The sequence below is a fragment of the Pseudorca crassidens genome, chromosome 20 (genome assembly GCF_039906515.1).
Source record: "Pseudorca crassidens isolate mPseCra1 chromosome 20, mPseCra1.hap1, whole genome shotgun sequence".
Taxonomy (NCBI): Eukaryota; Metazoa; Chordata; class Mammalia; order Artiodactyla; family Delphinidae; genus Pseudorca; species Pseudorca crassidens.
The window spans coordinates 6,676,084-6,693,938 of record NC_090315.1 but is presented as its reverse complement, the minus strand read 5'-3'; the positions used below and the strand labels follow the sequence as shown (position 1 = coordinate 6,693,938).

At 46.1% G+C, this 17,855-nt stretch overlaps 1 protein-coding gene and 1 long non-coding RNA gene across 2 annotated transcripts in view; one reads left to right on the top strand and one right to left on the bottom strand.

The window, feature by feature from the left end:
• LOC137214815 (zinc finger protein 665-like) overlaps positions 1 to 17,499 on the top strand; it is a 67,251-nt gene extending 49,752 nt beyond the window's left edge. Inside the window, exons 4-5 of the mRNA XM_067719102.1 lie at positions 10,092 to 10,179; positions 14,679 to 17,499. Coding sequence (XP_067575203.1) covers positions 10,092 to 10,179; positions 14,679 to 14,829 — 239 coding nt within the window. The 3' untranslated portion in view covers positions 14,830 to 17,499. The remainder of the gene's footprint in view (positions 1 to 10,091; positions 10,180 to 14,678) is intronic.
• On the bottom strand, positions 828 to 11,386 carry LOC137214914 (uncharacterized). Its single transcript, XR_010939050.1, has 2 exons — positions 9,927 to 11,386; positions 828 to 7,340 (listed from the first exon to the last, which is right to left on the bottom strand). It is a non-coding gene; the product is annotated as an uncharacterized lncRNA (long non-coding RNA).
• Positions 17,500 to 17,855: the final 356 nt, after the last annotated feature.

The following is a 17,855-nucleotide window of genomic DNA, read 5'->3' as shown; positions in this document are numbered from 1 at the left end:
CAGTAGATACTGACCTCAGTTAGCAAAACTAAAATTTAATATCTGTTAAAACATAATTTTTTCTTTTCTAAATAACCCTCAGTTTTACCAAATATAGCCAAATTAAGATTAATTTGTAAAATAAGTCTGGTTAATTAATAACATAGGCTTGTATTATAATTTGTCCAGTAAAGTGGTTGCCTTGATCACTAAAATTTATAGAAACTATACCCAAGTGAAAAACACGTTTTTATTTTTTTTATTTATTTTTTTGCGGTACGCAGGCCTCTCACTGTTGTGGCCTTTCCCGTTGCAGAGCACAGGCTGCGGACGCGCAGGCTCAGCGGCCATGGCTCACGGGCCCAGCCGCTCCGTGGCACGTGGGATCTTCCCGGACCGGGGCACGAACCCGTGTCCCCTGCATCGGCAGGTGGACTCTCAACCACTGCGCCACCAGGGAAGCCCAAAACACGTTTTTAAACCATTCTTTTTTCCACTGTGAGGGCATCAGCCTTGTAGCCAAGAAAGGGTTTAAACCATTAAATAAAAAATGGGGTTTGCCAGGGATCCAGGAGGAGCCAAGTGGCTGTCTTGGATTTCCCACAGCCCTGACTGTTCAATTTGCAGCTGTTATTTACCCATTTAATTTCTCTCATTTAGGAGCAGACTGGCCATGCTACAAGTACATCAGGACGGCAAAAGTCTGACAATGAGTTAATTTAATTTTAACTCATGAATTTTCTTGCTGACAGATTTTACAACAAAAATAGTATGAACTTAGTGACTTTCAGCAAACCCAGGTACAATAAAAATACCGTGCTTAACGTTGATGACTCTAAAGACATGTCTGTATTAACAATCTTTAATAACAACAAACTTTAATACCAGATATTAATTTAACATTAAATATTTCTCAGGTCATGTGAATCTGAAATCCATTTAGCTTAGTTTCTCTTGTATTCAGAAATGTTTAATTTGTAAGCACTTACTTTTTTTTTAAGCCAATTAAATTGAGCTCATTTACAAATTAACCTTAGCAATACTATCTAAAGACAAGACCACGTAAGACACACATATATCCAGACAGACAGAGATCTCATAGTTTCATTTTAAAACTTGTTCATAAGACAGGCATTGCAAAACAGAACTTATCAGTTTATAAATAACAGTTGGAATAGTTAAGTTTACAGACTTGAGTACAACAGGGACAGACCTAGAATGCACGTGTCCTTCCGGGTCCATAAACATCCACAGCGTCTTTCTGTGGCAAGCCATGCTGACTGCCAGCATTCCTCTGGTTCCGTGTCTCTAAACATCCATATCCTTGTTCCTCTGGTCTGTCCTAGATCTCTCATCAGAGTCCTAAAGCATTCGGGGTTGACCAGTCGCCTAAAAGGGGCACACATTGGGGGAGTGTCCTCCCCAGTCCACCTGGCATCCACGGCCCCTCTAGGACCCGACCCCCCTCCTTCTTATCTTACCACTGCCCCTTTGTGGTCGCCAGCCGAAACCACTGAAATGTGTCTTGGGGGGCTCTGAGGAGCTCGTTCTTCAGGGAGAGGCAAAGTGATCTATTAGACTAGCACGCTTGTGAGGCTTGCGGGTGGGCGAGAGGGTGCCGCCCCCAGAACTTAGTGGGCTCCTGTTTTATAATCAAAGGAGAAGTGGGGAGGGGGAGAGGACCACCTCCTTCCTCATTCTTGAGTAGCCATCAAGCTTCCATCCTCAGCTCCGCCTGCACATCGGGTGGGGGCTTTTTCTTGTCCCTACATGGCCAAACTGGGACTGTCATGGAGCAACGGAAGTGAGGAAAAAAGGTGGTAACATATACTAAGATATGATAAACCATCTCAGTTTTCAGCATAATGTCACCTTTTCCTTATATACTTGTTTTTAGTGTGCGCAGAGGAGCGTGTCTAGGGGTCAACTTACTGAGCTCACAGGGCAGATGTGGGTCTCATGCCACCCTTGTTTTATTGTTCGGGGGCGTATCTCAGGCTTCTGTTGCTTGGTTTTGTAGTTAAGCAAACCTGCTTTCTTGAGTGATCATTAACTTACAGGGGTCTCCCATGCTTTTTTCTTTACTTGCAGTCCCCTAGTGGGATTAACTATTCAACCGCCTACTTTGTCCCTTACTCTGTCCCTATCAACTTGAGTGAAGTCTATTTGCCAGTCCTTGGTGGCTCGTGGAGTCCTCTGTGTTGGGTCCCCATCTGGGGAGATCTGACAGCAGTATTTGGGTTATTTTTAGCACAAATCATGCAATTTTCAGTGACTCCTTGGATGGCCCTTGTAGGTCAGGCCCCATTATATACTTTTGAATCCACTGTAAGGCGGCATCTCTCCCGTGGTGGGTACTGTCACGAATGTGCTGCAGCAGTGTCCACGAAAGCCTCAGAAATCAAGTCAGTTCCGTGTGCGCTACATTTCTAGCCAGGCGAGGTGTGATCAAGAGTGCATCCCCACTCTTCGGCCCTCTCCTCGTCCTTTTCTGAATATTCCGGCTGGTATTCTGACAAGTCAGTCTGCGGGAGAAGTGACCCTATGATGGCTTGGTAATCGCCTGCCTTTGCTATTTTCTTTGCAGCTTGGTCAGCTAACCGGTTGCCTTTTGTTATATGAGTCTCACCCTTCTGGTGGCCTGGGCGGTGCATTACGGCCACTTGTGAGGGCTTGAGGACTGCTTCTAACAGGGACAAGATTTCAGAAGCATGTTTTATGTATGTCTTTACTGTTTGAAGTGAGGAGCCCCCTTTCTTTCCAGATGGCGCCGTGAGCATGCCCCACGGAGAATGCATAGCGAGGGTCAGTCCTTCCAAGGGTTACCACCACATACCCAGCACGTCAGCTACTGTGAACAGTCCGTACCTGCCTCAGCCAGGCGTTGTCTGTTCAGTCTGGTCTGCCAGAGTACACCAGCCCCGCGACGTGCAGGCAGCGGTGCCCTGGGGATTGTGCAGCCGCAGTCGGGAGCAGTGGTGGCTGGCTTTAGGGCTGAAGTGACCTGAAATGTTACATTGGGATTGTCTAAGAGAATGGCCTGGTACTTTCCCATTCTCCCAGAAGTCAGCCAGTAGCCCCCCTTTTTGTTCCAGTAAAGAAAGGACAGGGTGAGAGACATACAGAGTGGTGGGCTGCCCACGGTAAACTGCTCAGCTTCTGGAAGTCTGTTGCAAGGAGCTGCTACAGCTCAAAGGCAGAGTGGCCATCCCTTAGTGTGTTCTAGTTGTCCTGAGAATTAGGCAACAGGTCGAAGGACATTCCCCAGAATTTGAATTAACACCCCAAGATTTGTCTCTCACGGACATATAATCTGAAAGGTTTCTCTCAGTCTGGTTGTCCCAAAGCCGGAGCTGAGACTATGTTTTTATTGTTTCAAAGGCTGTTTGGCACTCTTTAGTCCAAGTAGGGGCTCAAAATCATGTCCCTTTAAAGCCTTATAGAGGGGCTTTACTCTGAGCCTATAGTTCGGGATCCAGATCCGATAGAATCCTGCCATTTCCAGAAACGCCCTGTTATCTGCAATTCTTGGTGTTCCCAAGCCTGCAACTGCCCGTTTTCTATCAAGCAAAAGACCCCGCTGCCCTTGGGAAAGGATAAAACCCAGCTACGTGACTTGCTGCTTACATACTTGAGCCTTTTTCTGGGAGACCTTACATCCACAGTTGGCCGAGTAACTCAGGGTGCTGATGGTATTCTGTAGACACTTACCATTCATAGGGCTCGCTATGAGCAAATGGTCCACATTTTGGAGGAAGAGTCCTTCATCCAACATTAAGTCTCTAAGGTCCCCAGCCAACATTTCCCCAAACAAGGTCGGGGAATCCTTAAATCTTGAGGCAGGACCGTCCACCAATACTGTTGGACTACCTGTCTTTCTGGGTCCTGCCCTTCAAAAGCAAACAGCTGCTGTGATTCTTCTGCAATAGGAATGCAGAAAAAAAGCATCCTTCACGTCAAAAACAGAACCAGCTGTTTGCTTCTGGAATAGCTGTGAGCAGAGCGTATGGATTGCGTACCACAGGGTGCAAATCCTGGATTTTTTCATTAGTAGCCCTCAAGTCTGGGACAAAGAGATGCTCTGTTGAGTTTGGCTGTTTGACTAGGAGGATAGGGGTTTTATATGGGGACCTGCAAGGTTTAACCTGATTAAACCAACTTTTTGAGAACTGGCTAAATTCCCTTTTGGGCCCCTTGGCTCAGAGGGTATTGTTTTCGATTAGGTGTCCCAGCGCATCCCTTTTTTTTTGCCACACTGTGCAGCTTGCGGGATCGGGATTTTAGTTCCCTGACCAGAAATCGAACCCAGGCTACCGCGATGAAAGCACCGAGTCCTAACCAGTGGACCACCAGGGAATTCCCTCCAGAGTCCCTTTTTAACATGATTTGTATTGGCCATGCATTTTTGGCCTTCCCTAGGGTGCTATCGACCCACACTTGTGCCTTAGCTTTTCACAGACCTGGAGCAGGGGGAATGGGGGTGGAGTGGGTGAGAGCTCAGTCTCCTTTTCTGGGGTGTCTGTGAGCGCCATCTTTAGGCTTACAGTGTGCTCCTGTGGGACCCTGATGTCAAGCTGTTCTGGCGAAAAAGTTGCTTGAGTGCTTAATTTACAAAAGAGGGACTGATTAGACATACCGGCATATATAAGAAACTGCGTTTCAGGGTGAGGTCCCTAATTAGCATTCTAGAGGTTATAGGAACGAAAGATTTTGTCCTTCTCCAGAAACTCCTGTGACTGGGAAGGATTGAGATGTTTTCTGTGCCACCGTGCTGTTTACCACAGAGTATGTTGCACCGGTATCTATCGGAAAGTCAATCAACTTGTTCCCCACTGTCAAAGTTACCCGGGGCTCCTGTGGGGAAATTGGAATTGGACACCTCAAGTCCAAGGGAGCCCTTGTGCCGCTTTATTCATCTTCAGAGCGTTGCGCTCTCTCTACCATAGGAGAGGCTCCCGTCTTTCTTTTGTGTTTTTCCTTCTTATTCCTTAGATGAGCGCAGTCTTTCCCAGTGCCCTTCCTCCTACAGTAAGCACACTGTTCCCTCCCCAATGGGGCTCACCTCTCTCCAGGCTACTCGCCTTCCGGGAATCCAGTGCTGGCACCAGATGAGTGGCGTTAAGTCTTGCAAAGAGCTCCTTCCGTTGTTCCCTGTTGGTGAACACTTTAAAAACAACATCTACCAGTTGAGAAGGGTTCATTCCAAATGCACCATCTAGCTTTGTAATTTTCTTCTTAGATCTGGGGCGCTTTGCCCAATGAAGGTCATATTTACCATTCCCGTATTTTGGGGGCCTCAGGGTCTGCACCAGTGTAGTGCCTATAAGCTTGATAAATTCTTTCTAGAAACTCTGATGGGTCCTCATTGGGTTTTGGTGTATCTCTTGATCTCTTGAATTTTGTTGAAGCTCTTTTGCCTAGCTACTGCCTTTCGAAGACCCGCTGAGATACACTTCCTGTAATGCTCTAGGTGCGGCATATCTCCGTTATTAGGTTCCCAGTCAGGCTCAGCAGTAGGAACTGCCTGATTTGCTTCTGGAGTTCCACCTGGTCCGCTAGATGGAGCTAGTGCACTTCCTCTCTAGTCTTGTCAAAGAGCATCCTCCTTTCATCCCCAGTAAGCATGATATTCATAAAAGTGTGAATGTCCGCCCACGAGGGATGGTGAGTGGCAAAGATAGAAGTGAAAAGTTCAGTCACGTGGAGGTATGTAGGTTATGGTTTTTCCAGTTAAATAAATCAAATTGAGAATGGATGGCGCGTCCATAGAAACCCAGCTGATTGGCCATCTGCATTAAGGCCTCCTCTCCAGGATATCAGTGCAAGGGAAGCTGCGTGCTCCAGAAGTGGCTCCTGGTCAAATGGGACGCCCTCCTGGGTCACAGATGGTGACACAAACTAGGCCCCTGTGCCCCAGAGGTTAACACAGAAACTTCTAATTGATCCCCATAAGTAGGGGAAACAGGAGGTGCTGAAAGGAGTGCATATGTTGGTGGCATGGCGGCAGTCGGAACAACCACTGGTGCAGCCTGCTTGGCCAGTGTTTTGAAATAACATGTTCTCAGTCTCATTTTCTCCCTCTCCCTCTTGTAGAACAGATTTTCCCCCGGTTTTCCTTTCAGACCACCGTACCATAAGGCAGCAGCTGTCTCACTTCTTTTCCTCATGATGCAATAGCGTACATGCTTCTACATATGGAATCTCACCATTTTTACCTGCTCAATTCTAACTGCAAGATTGTATAAGTGAGCAGGGCACCTTGCTCTCCTGATCCTAACATATACTGGGGCCACACGCTATACAATAGAATATCATCTCTTTTTAGTCACAGGCCCATAACTATACTTTGCCCATTCATTTAAGATATGCCCCAAAGGGCTTTCCTTAGGGACAGATACAAGTTCAAGAGCAACAAAACACAAAAGGCACAAACAAATTCCATCGTGAATGAATGCAAAACAAAAGCAAACAAACTGGTTCACAGAGTTGCAACAAAAATTCCCCTCTGCAACAGGGTACCCCAGTCAAATGCAAAACAACTTGGCTGTTCCCTTACAGGAAAAGCCGAAATTGAGAGGGTGGTGTGTTCCCAGTTGTACACATCAGACACACCTACTGTCTGGAGCCCTTCGATTCCATCTGTACGGAGCTCCCACTGCCAAGTGCTGGGGCATCTGGTGCCGCTTCAGGGAATTTTAAAGGGGAAGATCCTCAGGACAGGTGGTCCCAGCAGCTGCTAGGGCTTTACCCAAAAATTCCCCAACCGGGGCTGACCACAAGCAGCAAGGCTCCTGGCCGGCTTCGCCAAAATTGATAGAGTCCAAGGTCGTTCTGCTTGCTGCACGACAGGCCAGTAAACTGAGAGGCGAGTTGCTGGGGCAAGGCAGAGCGACTTTTTATTCGGAGAAGATGGCGGACCAGTGTCTCCACAAGCCATCTTCCCCCAGTCAGATTTCGGGCTCCTTTTATACAGAGGAGGGGTGCTGCGTGGTTGGTTGTTGCAGGCTTGGTGACTGCGCCGGCAAAGGGGGCGAGTGGGCAAATGGGAGCTGGACTGCGGCCCGAGGAGACTGTGGCCACAGGGCCACTGCCACACTGCACCGGCGACGCCCCGCACGCGCCCTGCCCCTAATGCAACAGTAGCCAAAGGCCTCTGCGTGGTGTTCCACCAGTCTGTTGTGGTCCAGGAAATGGTTCTCTCTTGTTGCTGGTTCTCTCTTGTTGCTTCTTCCCATATGTAGAGTTACACTATTAAAATCATTGGTCTTATAAGACTATAGATTTGGTCACTTGTTTCAAGTCGCCTAGTCATCATTTTTACCGGAGGCTCAGTCACACACTTGGTAATGCAAGGAACAATCCTGTAAAACAGGCAGAACACAAGTAGTACAGTAACGTTAATACGGTCATAAGTAAGTACTTAAAAGAGCTTCTGTTAGGTGCGGCCCAGTACCTCCCCAGGTCTGTGGAACAGTCTGTTCTGCACCAATTGTTATCTTTAAGGTAAATGATATATTGTTATGGTACATAAAGTTCACTGAAGATGTCTAGATATACAAGGTGAGTGCTGAGTCATTACTGATGAAGGAGAAGGAATTTAATTTAAATTCAAATTTTTCCTGTCTTGCCTTAAACTGTGAGTTTTTATTTCATCACTGTTTTCCCAGGAAGCAGGCATCTTACTCCATCTTACTCCATCCCACATCCTCTGACTGTGTGGGCAGGGGGGAAGCAGGCATCTTACTCCATCCCACATCCTCTGACTGTGTGGGCAGGGGGGATCAGAAGACACAGAGAGGGACTGAGAGAGCAATAGAAAACTGAGGGGAAAAGAAGAGTGGGCAAGGTCAGAGGGCAGTGTAGAGGATGGGTGAGTGTCTTGCAAAGAGATGGTAAGAATGAAAGAGAAAAAGCAGTGAAAGTAGCAGATGAGAAAAATAGAGTGTATAGAAAATTGGGATCTCCAGGGAGATGAAGGTGAAGGGATTAAGGCAAAATACAAGAGGAGCCCTTGATCAGTGGTAACAGCATCGTCAACCGTGGTGAGGCATTTCCCATGGAGGGGATAAAAGAGCTGAACCCATGTCCTACAGAGCAACTTGATGCTGGGAGAGGAAAAGAAGAGGAGAAACGAGGGGAAGAGAGAGAGCAGGAAGGAAGCACAGCCACCAGGGGGCGGCGGAGAGTGGGGAGGGAGAATAACAGGGACAGAGAGAGAGAGAAGAGATGGGGGAAGAAAGAGGCAGAAATACAGAGATGTAGGGTCATCAGAAAGGTCGGGGAGAAAGAGCATCAATAGGGGGCACAAGTTGCAGAGTGGGGCAGGACAGGAGTGAGAAAATAGGACGGGAGAAACAGCAGGAGGCTAGAGGGGAGCAAAAAGACAAACATAGAAAGCAACAGGGAGACCGATAAACAGAATGAAATGGAAACGCAGAGTAGTGCAGGTGGAGACCTGGAGATGATCACACTGTAATAGAGCCCAGCAGTGCGCAGCCCTTAGCACAGGGCCCTTGGCGCACGCTGTTCCCCCCACCCCCGTTACCAGGCAACGGTTACCAGGAGACCACTGAAGGGATGGTTGGAGTGGCCTTAGAGCTCCCGTTCAGCCATTGGTCGGCGCCACAGTGAGCCCTTCCCTCAAGCGACCAGCTGCCAATGAGTGACATTTAATGGACCCATTCAGCCAAATGTCCGCGGAGTGGCAGTCGTCAGGCAGAGAGTGAAGTAAGAGAGGGATCCAGGCCTTCTCCCCTCCCCTTCTCCCTGGGCCAGCAGGTGAGCTGGGAGGCCGAGGGAACGGGGTGTCTTTTGCGGGAATCCATTAGGCTGCCCTAATGGCCGCAGCAGTCTGCACGGGGACCTGGCCCTGAGGGAGCTGCCAACTGAGATCTGCTTCTTCAGCCAGGCCTGGGCACTGGCAGGAGGACCCAAACCTGGTTCTGGACGAATGCTCCGGGGCAGGGTAACTGGCCCCTCTGCAGGGACCCCTTTCTGTTAGCCAGGCCTGGACCCTGGAGGGTGAAAGTTGTGTCTTGGCACCTTCCCCTTTCTTGTCAGGACAGAGAGTAACATTTGTTTGGTGGAGGTTTACAGGAACATCTTTACCTGACCACGACCTGACCTCAAGTACAAAGGATCTGCCACCAAGAGGTCTGTAACCACACCCCTCCCTCACCGTTCCTGTAAGAGGGCTTTGCTGGAAGCTTTCAGGGAGTTTGGGGTTTTTAAGGCATGAGCCACCCATCTCCTTGCATGGCCCTGCAGCAAGCCTTTCTGTTCCAAACTCCAACATTCTGGTATTGTTTGGCCTCACTGTGCGTCTAGCACACGGACTTGCGTTTTGGTAACAGTACTAAGTGGAGTAAATCAGACACAGGTAGACACATATATGTGGAATCTAAAAAAATGGTACAAATGAATTTACTGACAAAGCAGAACTAAACTCACAGACATTGAAAACAAACTTATGGTTCCCAAAGGTGGAAGGAAGGGGAGAGATAAATTAGGAGTTTGGGATTTACAAATATACACTACTACATATAGAATAATTAAACAAGGATCTACTGTATAGCACAGGGAACTATATTCAGTATCTTATAATAACCTATAATGGAAGATAATCTGAAAAAGTGGTTAAGAATCTGCCTGCCAATGCAGGGGACACGGGTTCGAGCCCTGGTCTGGGAAGATCCCACATGCTCCGCAGCAGCTAGGCCTGTGCGCCACAACTACTTAGCCTGTGCTCTAGAGCCCCCATGCTCCGCAACAAGAGAAGCCACCGCAATGAGAAGCCCATGCACTGCAACGAAGACCCAATGCAGCCATAAATAAATAAATAAATAAATTCTATATATATACACTTCAGTTAAAAAAGGGATAAGCTACACTATTTGATCTTCAAAGATCTGTCATGCACTGAACAAAACAAAAGTGTAGGAACTTACTTATTGGTCTCTGTGTGGAGTTTTCTGTCCTGAGTCCCTCCTGGGACGGTGGGCAGCAGAGGACCGTCTGTTCCACATGCTGAGGGCTTCCCTGTGTGTGTGGTGGTGACTCAGGAAGGGGGTGTGTTGATTGCAAGCATTAAACAGCCTGTTTTCCACTTTCAGGATCGACCTCTAAAGACTCTTGTCTGAGGAAGAAGCCCAGAAGAGGAGGGAGAGGAGAGAAAAGGAGTCTGGAATGGCTCTTTCTCAGGTAAAGTCATATTCTCAGTTGATTTTTCTGTCTTTCCAGAAATGCCCTTCTTTGGACTCGCTGGTCTTGTCTGAAGTGTCCTGCCTGACACCTGTACAGTCACAGTCACCCGGGTCCTTCCCTCAGGGCCTGTCACCTCCACTTAGATCCCATCTCCCCATGACCTGGGACTTGTGAAGAGGCTCCACTGGGGCCTAGTCCTGGGCAGGGCTTCACACCCATGGACTGGAGATGGGGTGTCGGTGCTACTGGGCAGCAGGGATTACTGAGGGGCCCCATCTGGATGCACTGTCTGCTCTCTGAAAACCAGGATAAAGAAGCTGTACATGCAAGTCAGGTAATAATATGCACTTATGCCCGGTAAATTTTAGCAAACAGACTACAGCAAATATGTTGTGACTTTTCATGCTGCATTAGAAACGAAATGGATGTGTCGCTGATTTAAAAATCGTAAGGATGGGGAATGGAATGGAAAGTTCAGAGATACATCAGTGGTAGAGGGTGTTTCATTCTACTATTGATTTTAAACTTTGAAATCAACCTAAATCTCTGACACATGGAGATTCTTAGCCCATTTTCATCATCTCTGGTCCTTGGAGGTTACTTTTCACTGTTGGTTGTCTCCTCTGACACACAGAAGTTTCTCATTCTGATGCAGGTAAGGTTCCAGCTTTACACTTTTGCTGGTAGATACCCGGTTCTCCAGCACCGTTTGTTACTGAGACTGTCCTTTTTCTATTGCGTGGTCTTGGCACCCTTGAAAATGCGTTCTATGTATATGCAAAATTAATTTTGAGTGTTCTGTTGCGTTACTTTACATATCTGTTTATGCCAGTACTACATCATCTTGATTATTTCGTGATGTTTTGCACATGGACTTTTGGTATCCTGCAACTTTTCTAGAGGTTTTTTTGAATTTTATTTATTTTTGGTTGCATCGAGTCTTCGTTGCTGCACGCGGGCTTTCTCTAGTTGCGGCGAGCAGGGGCTACTCTGTTGCAGTGCGCGGGTTTCTCATTGTGGTGGCTTCTCTTGTTGCAGAGCATAGGCACTAGGGCGCACAGGCTTCAGTAGTTGTGGCACACAGGCTTACCTGCTCTGCGGCATGTGGGATCTTCCCAGACCAGGGCTCGAACTCCTGTTCCCTGCATTGGCAGGCGGCTTCTCAACCACTGTGCCACCAGGGAAGCCCTAGAGTTGTTTTTTGATGTAGCAGTTTCCTCGTGGAATCTTTACTGTTTTTTTTTTAATCTTTACTGTTTTTACATATAAAAGTTATCATCTATGAAGAAAGATAATTTTACTTTTTTCAATTCGGGTAACTTTCTTTTTCTTGTCTAATTTCTCTGGTGAGGGCTTTCTGTACTTTGCTGGACAATAGTGCAGAGAGTGTGTATCCTTGCCTTCTTCCTGATCTGAGAAGGAAAGCTTTCTGGCTGAGTGTTTATAGCTCTCTTTTTTTCTTTTTGGCCTTGTGGTGGGATCTTAGTTTCCTGACCAGCGACTGAACCTGGGCCACGGCAGTGAAAGTGCCGAGTCCTACCCACTGGACCGCCAGGGAATTCCCAGAGTTTTTATATCTTGAAACATAGATGAATTTTGTGAAATGCATTTTTCTGCATCAATTGAGACGATCATATGTTTTTTTCCTTTATTCTGTTAATGTGGTATATGACATTAATTGATTTTTGTATGTTGAGTCATCCTTGCTTATAGTAATAAAATCCACTTGGTCATGATGTAAAATCATTTTAATGTGTTGTTGAATTTGGTTTGGTACTATTTTGTTGAGGATTTTTCAGTATTCATGAAGGATACTGGTTTGTAGTTTTCTGTGTTTCGTGTGTCTTTCTCTGGGCTTGGTATAGAATCATGCAGGCTCCACAGAATGAGTTTGCCAGCGTTCCCTCTACAGCTCTTCGGAAATTTTTTTAAATTCAGGATTAGAGGTAATTCTTCTGTAAAGGTTTTGGTAGAATTATGCAGTGAAGTGATCTGGTTTTGGCTTTTTCCTTGTTTGAGATTTCTGATTACTGCTTGAACCTCTCTAGTTATAATTCTTTTCAATTTTTTTATTAAAGATAAGAGCTTAGTAGGTTGTATGTTTCATGAGTTTACCCGTATCTTCTAGATTATGTAATTTGTAAGCATTATTGTTCACAGGACCCCTTACAGTTTTAAAAAACATTTCTGTGACAACAGTTGAAATCTCTCCTCTTTCATGTTTTTAGTTATCTAAATCTTTTTTTTCTTACTCTAGCCAAGGTTTTGTAAATTTTTTTCAAAACACTAACTCATAGTTTTCACTTTTATATTTTCACTTTTATATTGACTTTTATATTTTATATTCATTATAGTACATTTATCTCTGGTCTAATCTTTATTTACCTCTTTCCTTTCGTTAAATTTTATTCTTTTTCTCTACTTTAGTAAAAACAGATTTCTGATTTGACTTCCCTGTTTGTACAGCTTTCACTACGTTTTATAAATTTTTGTATGTTTTCATTTTCATCCAGATATTTAAAAAATTCCTTTGTGATTTCTTCTTTGACCCATTGGTTATTTATGAATACGTTGTTTTATTTCCACATTTTGGGGATTTTTCTGTTTTCATTCTGCTGTTTATTTCTAATTTCATTGCTTTGTAGTTTGAGAAAATTTTAAGACTGAGAACACAATGAAGTAAGATTTCTTTTAGGGCTTCCCTGGTGGCACAGTGGTTGAGAGTCCGCCTGCCGATGCAGGGGACACGGGTTCGTGCCCCGGTCCGGGAAGGTCCCACATGCTGCGGAGCAGCTGGGCCTGTGAGCCATGGCCGCTAAGCCTGCGCGTCTGGAGCCTGTGCTCCGCGGCCGGAGAGGCCACAACAGTGAGAGGCCTGCGTACTGCAAAAAAAAAAAAAAGATTTCTTTTATATCCTAACATGTGGTCTCTCATGGAGAATGTTCTTGAGAAGTGTGTGTTTTCTGGTTTTGTTGGGTAGAGTGATTTGTACATGTCTGTTAGGTCCAGTATGTCTATAGTGTTGTTCAAGTCCTCTGTTTCCTTACTGATGTTCTCTTTGGTTCCACCCATCGAAAAAACTGGGGTATTAATGTTTCCTTAATTTTGGGGGGGAGTTCTAATGTTAGATGTATATCTTCTGGTGAATTGATCCTTTTAACAGTATATATTGTCCATCTCTTTTATCAGCTTTTGTCTTTATATTGTCTGACACTGTGTAGTCACCTCGGGTCTCTTTTTCCACCCTTTCACACTTGGCCTTTCCATGGCTGTAGATTTGTGATTGTTAATAGTTCCAACTCTCTGACACACTCTCTGTAGGCACACTGTACAGTGGTGAAAGGCAGGAGCCCTGGCCAGCAGCCTTCACTGCAAATTCAGAAGGAATGCATCCAGTGTTTTCTTCTGATTATGATGTTTGGTGAAATGTTCTTGCTTCATAACAATATCTTTTTTTCTATATTCCTTTTTGTCATGATTTTTAATTCTCCAGGAAGTTTTAAACTATTATTGTGATAAGTCTTTTTCTTAATATGTTAAATTAAATTTAAACTAAATTAAGTGCAGGTAATAAAAATGCTGAAATAAATGTGGATGAAAATGGTAATGGAAAATGTTATCCAAAAATATGTCACTAGACAACTCCTATCTTTTGTTTTTTTCTTTGGCCAAGCCAATCGTCTTGTGGGATCTTAGTTCCCTGACCAGGGATTGAACCTGGGGCTGCAGCAGTGAAATCACCTCCCTGGGCCCACAAGTTCCTATAAAGCCCCAATGTAGAAGGGGACAGTGGCCTTAGGTGGGGAGACCTCATGTAACCCCAGCTTGAGAATCTAGTTCAGATGCTCTAAGTCCTCCAGAAAGAGCAGTTTAATAAAAGGCTTTGGGTTAAGCTTTCAGAAGATAATATATAGAGAGAGCTGAGCTGGATATTCCATTTAATCAGTAAACATTAATTAAAAATCAGGAACAACTGAAAACTGTTCAGTGAGATGGACAAAAAACAAAAAGCTTACTTTTTTGGAAGCTTATCATTGTTTTCAGCCTGTCCTCCCAATTTGCTGAGGCCCAAGACATCTGGAGATGAGTTTTCTGTCTCTGACATACCAGCTAGGAGGAAGCAGAGTGGTTGAAATATTGAGAGAAAATCAACACGGCCAAGTTAGGTGTTTCTGTAACAGGTGGAGGAGTATTTGCAGGGAGAGTGAAGCAAAGTGTAAAGGCAAACTTTCCGACCAGACAACAAACAAACACACAAAAATGCTCCAGAGGCAGTAAGGCCTGGACATCCAGGGGAGGCTGAGTTACTCAAGGCAGACGATCGTTGCCCTCCCTGTTCTCTGGGTCGTGTGAGGACCCACTGAGAACCACACAGAAGGTGCACACGGAGCCAATTCACCATATTTGTCTTCGATTATGTCTGGTTCCAACACTGACACATGTAATGTCACTCACCTCACAAACATCTCATTGCAATTTCGTGTTCACTTCCTCAGATACGATGAGGTCTTCTCCGGCCGTGTACAGACCTTCCTCCCGCTCTGTCACGTGAGTACCGAAGGCGGCCGGGCGTCCAGCTCCTTCATCTGGCTCTGCTCGTCTGAGATTTCCCGGAGCTCGGGCACTTTGGCCGGGTCTTCCTCATGAGAACCATCAGAAGACCTCTAACGGAAAGAATCCTTAAACGGCCTTGTTTGCTGAGGGACGAAATAAGCACTTCTGGGAAATCGCTAAGATCAAAACTGCCTTCTGCATGCTGTGGGCTCACACGACTGTCACGGCCGCTCAGGTCTAAGCAGTGTGTTGGCAACAGACCTGCACAGACTGGACAGGTGAGATGAGAACCAGACAGAGAGGGAGACAAGGACTTGCCTTTCCATTCATGCTCGGGGTTTATGTCAAACACCCCCGTCTGTCCTGTCAATGTCTCCTTCCGGTTTTTCTGCTCTTTTAAGAATCATTAGCTAAGGGCCTTTCCTGGCTCTCCAGTGGATAACACTTGGCGCTCCCAATGCAGGGGGTCTGGTTACTAGATTCCACACGCTGCAGTGTGGCCAGTCAAACAAGTTAGAGAAATTCCCCCTCAAATGGACTAAAATTACATTAACTCTCACCATAAATTTCAAGCAAGGTATGAGCACCCTGAACTGGTCAACCCCAGTCCGCTTAGTGAGAAGATGTCGAAAATCTGTTTAAAAGCAGGCAGAGTGGATCATCTTTTGAGTTTAAAGACAACCCAGAGCCCAATCATGACCGGAAGCAAATGTTAACCCAGTAAGAACCCCACTAACCCTGGTGGTGTTCCTTTCCGCTTTCAGTTCAGCGATTTCTTTTTCTCTTTCAAGGAGCTGCAGATGGTGGTGTTCCTTTCCGCTTTCAGTTCAGCGATTTCTTTTTCTCTTTCAAGGAGCTGCTCTCTGCATATGTTTAGTTCTTTAGTTCTTAACTGCTACAAAATCCTGGAAAACAGTTAAATAAATAGAAACAGAAAACAGACCCTCAAGACTGTCCAGTCCTCACACAAAGGCACCTCGCGCCGTTGTGGGAAGACCCGCCAGAGAAAGGAGGTCCACCCAAGACGCCCCCAGACCAGCCTTCACCCCTCCGCCCCTGACCCCGGCATGCGAGAAGGGAACGCACCTTCTCAAGATCCAGGGAAGTCCAAGATACCTTCCTGAACGTAAATCCTAACGCTACAGTGGAGATATATATATATATATATATTTTAAATATTTATTTGGCTGCGCCAGGTCTCAGTTGCAGCACGGGGGATCTTCGCTGCGGCATGGACATGACCAGTGGCACTCTCTTTGTAAAGGGGCCTTCGGGGACGCTGTGCTGGGCACCTTCTCTGCCCGAGCAGCCATTTATGATGAAGCTGAAGCCTCTTGTTAGATTCTGAAAGAAGCTTGTCAACAATGTCTGATTTTATTACATTTTCCATTCATTTTTTCTCTCTGCCTTGCCTAAAATAGGAAAAATGAAAAGTTCTAAACTTCAAGAACAAGTATGGCCATTATTTTAAAAGCACCAAGGAGCGATGACGTTGAGTGGCCTGTGCCCTGGCTCCCTAGGCTGTCAGCTTTCACGTGAACCCAGAAAGGACTCAGCATTCCGAACCACACACAACTGCCAGACTCTGAATGCATCTAAAGTGCAAACATTCAGCCTCCAAGTCCAGGGGTGCTGTACACACTACAGCAGTGGACTGGCGTAGACTCTGGCTAAACATCTGTAGTAATTATAACTATGAACCCAGCTCAATTCACCTCTTTACAGATTCCTAAACGATTAAGAGATTTAAGTATCTGATTATGTTGCACTTCTTGTAACTGCTTTTTTGCCTAAAATAGGAAAAACAAAAACTTACAGACTTCAAGAACAAGTATGGTCAGTGTTTTAAAAGCACCAAGGAGTGACGACGGGCGTGGCCTGTGCCCTGGCTCCGTAGGCTGTCGCCTCCCACTGCTATCTCCTAGTGGACTCCTGCACCATCACCAGAGCTGACTCACAGGTACAGAGAAGGGCAGGGACATTGTTCGTTAGAAGGTCCCTCCCCACTGCTTCTGTTCAACAAAGGACCCAGGGAGCCTCAGGAGTGTCACCAGCCATTAACTGTCAGATGGACTCAGCGAGCAGATTTACATGCAGAAACAAGCGTATTTTAAAGGGCATTAGCTTATATACACATTGGTGGAGGAATTTCCCAGTGTGTAAACCGAAGATTGAGTCTGGATTAAGCCGCTTGTGGGCTCTTCGTCATGGCATGCATGTGGGATCTAGTTCCCTGACCAGGGATCAAACCCGGGCCCCTGCACTGGAAACGCAGAGTCCAACCCACTGGACCACCAGTGAAGTCCCTGGCTCTGCTCTTGACTGCTCATCTAAGATTTCCTGGAGCTCGATCACTTTAGCCAGGTCTTCCTCGTGGCTTAGGGAACAACCAGAAAGAATCCTTAAAACAGCCTTGTTTGGTGAGGGACGAAATAAAGCACCTCCGGGAAATCGCCAAGGTCAAAACTGCCTTCTGCACGCAGTGGCCTCACACTCTCATGGCCGCTCAGGAGAGAGTCAGAGGGGTCAGAAATCACTGCCTCAGCCCAGTGAGTCCACCACCCACCACAAGAATGGGACCACCAGAAATCATTCCCTCTGAAAGTGAGGGCAAAACGGGGAAATGAGGTTAAGGGTGGGAGGCAAAGTGAGAGACATTAAATCCCTGTGGAATGCGAACTACAAGGTACTCATACTTTAAAGTGGTTTCTAAGTGGCGTATTGCTCTTATAATTTTCTAACCAGTAAAAAATGTAAATCACATTGAAAGTTGTTACGGTCAACATTGTTACGCGTAAGTTTCCTCCAGATAAGAACCATTTCCTTAGCAGAAATAAAACGGCTCCTGTCAGAATATGAGCACTTTTGAGGATCTGTATACACAGGGCAAAATTGGTTCTCCAAGAGCTAGTTACCGAATTACTCAGCAGTAGCTAGCGCTAAGAGCTAGCCAGCAGAAGACAGGGTAGAAGAAAGGCCTTCTTCTCAGAGAACATCATATTTACAAAGAAGCTACAGGAAAACAACATCCTGGGTGAGGAACCCAGCATGGCTGGGGCGGGACACAGAGAGGCCGCTGGGGTCAACCCCTCCTTGAGTCAACCTGATGGAAGAGGGTC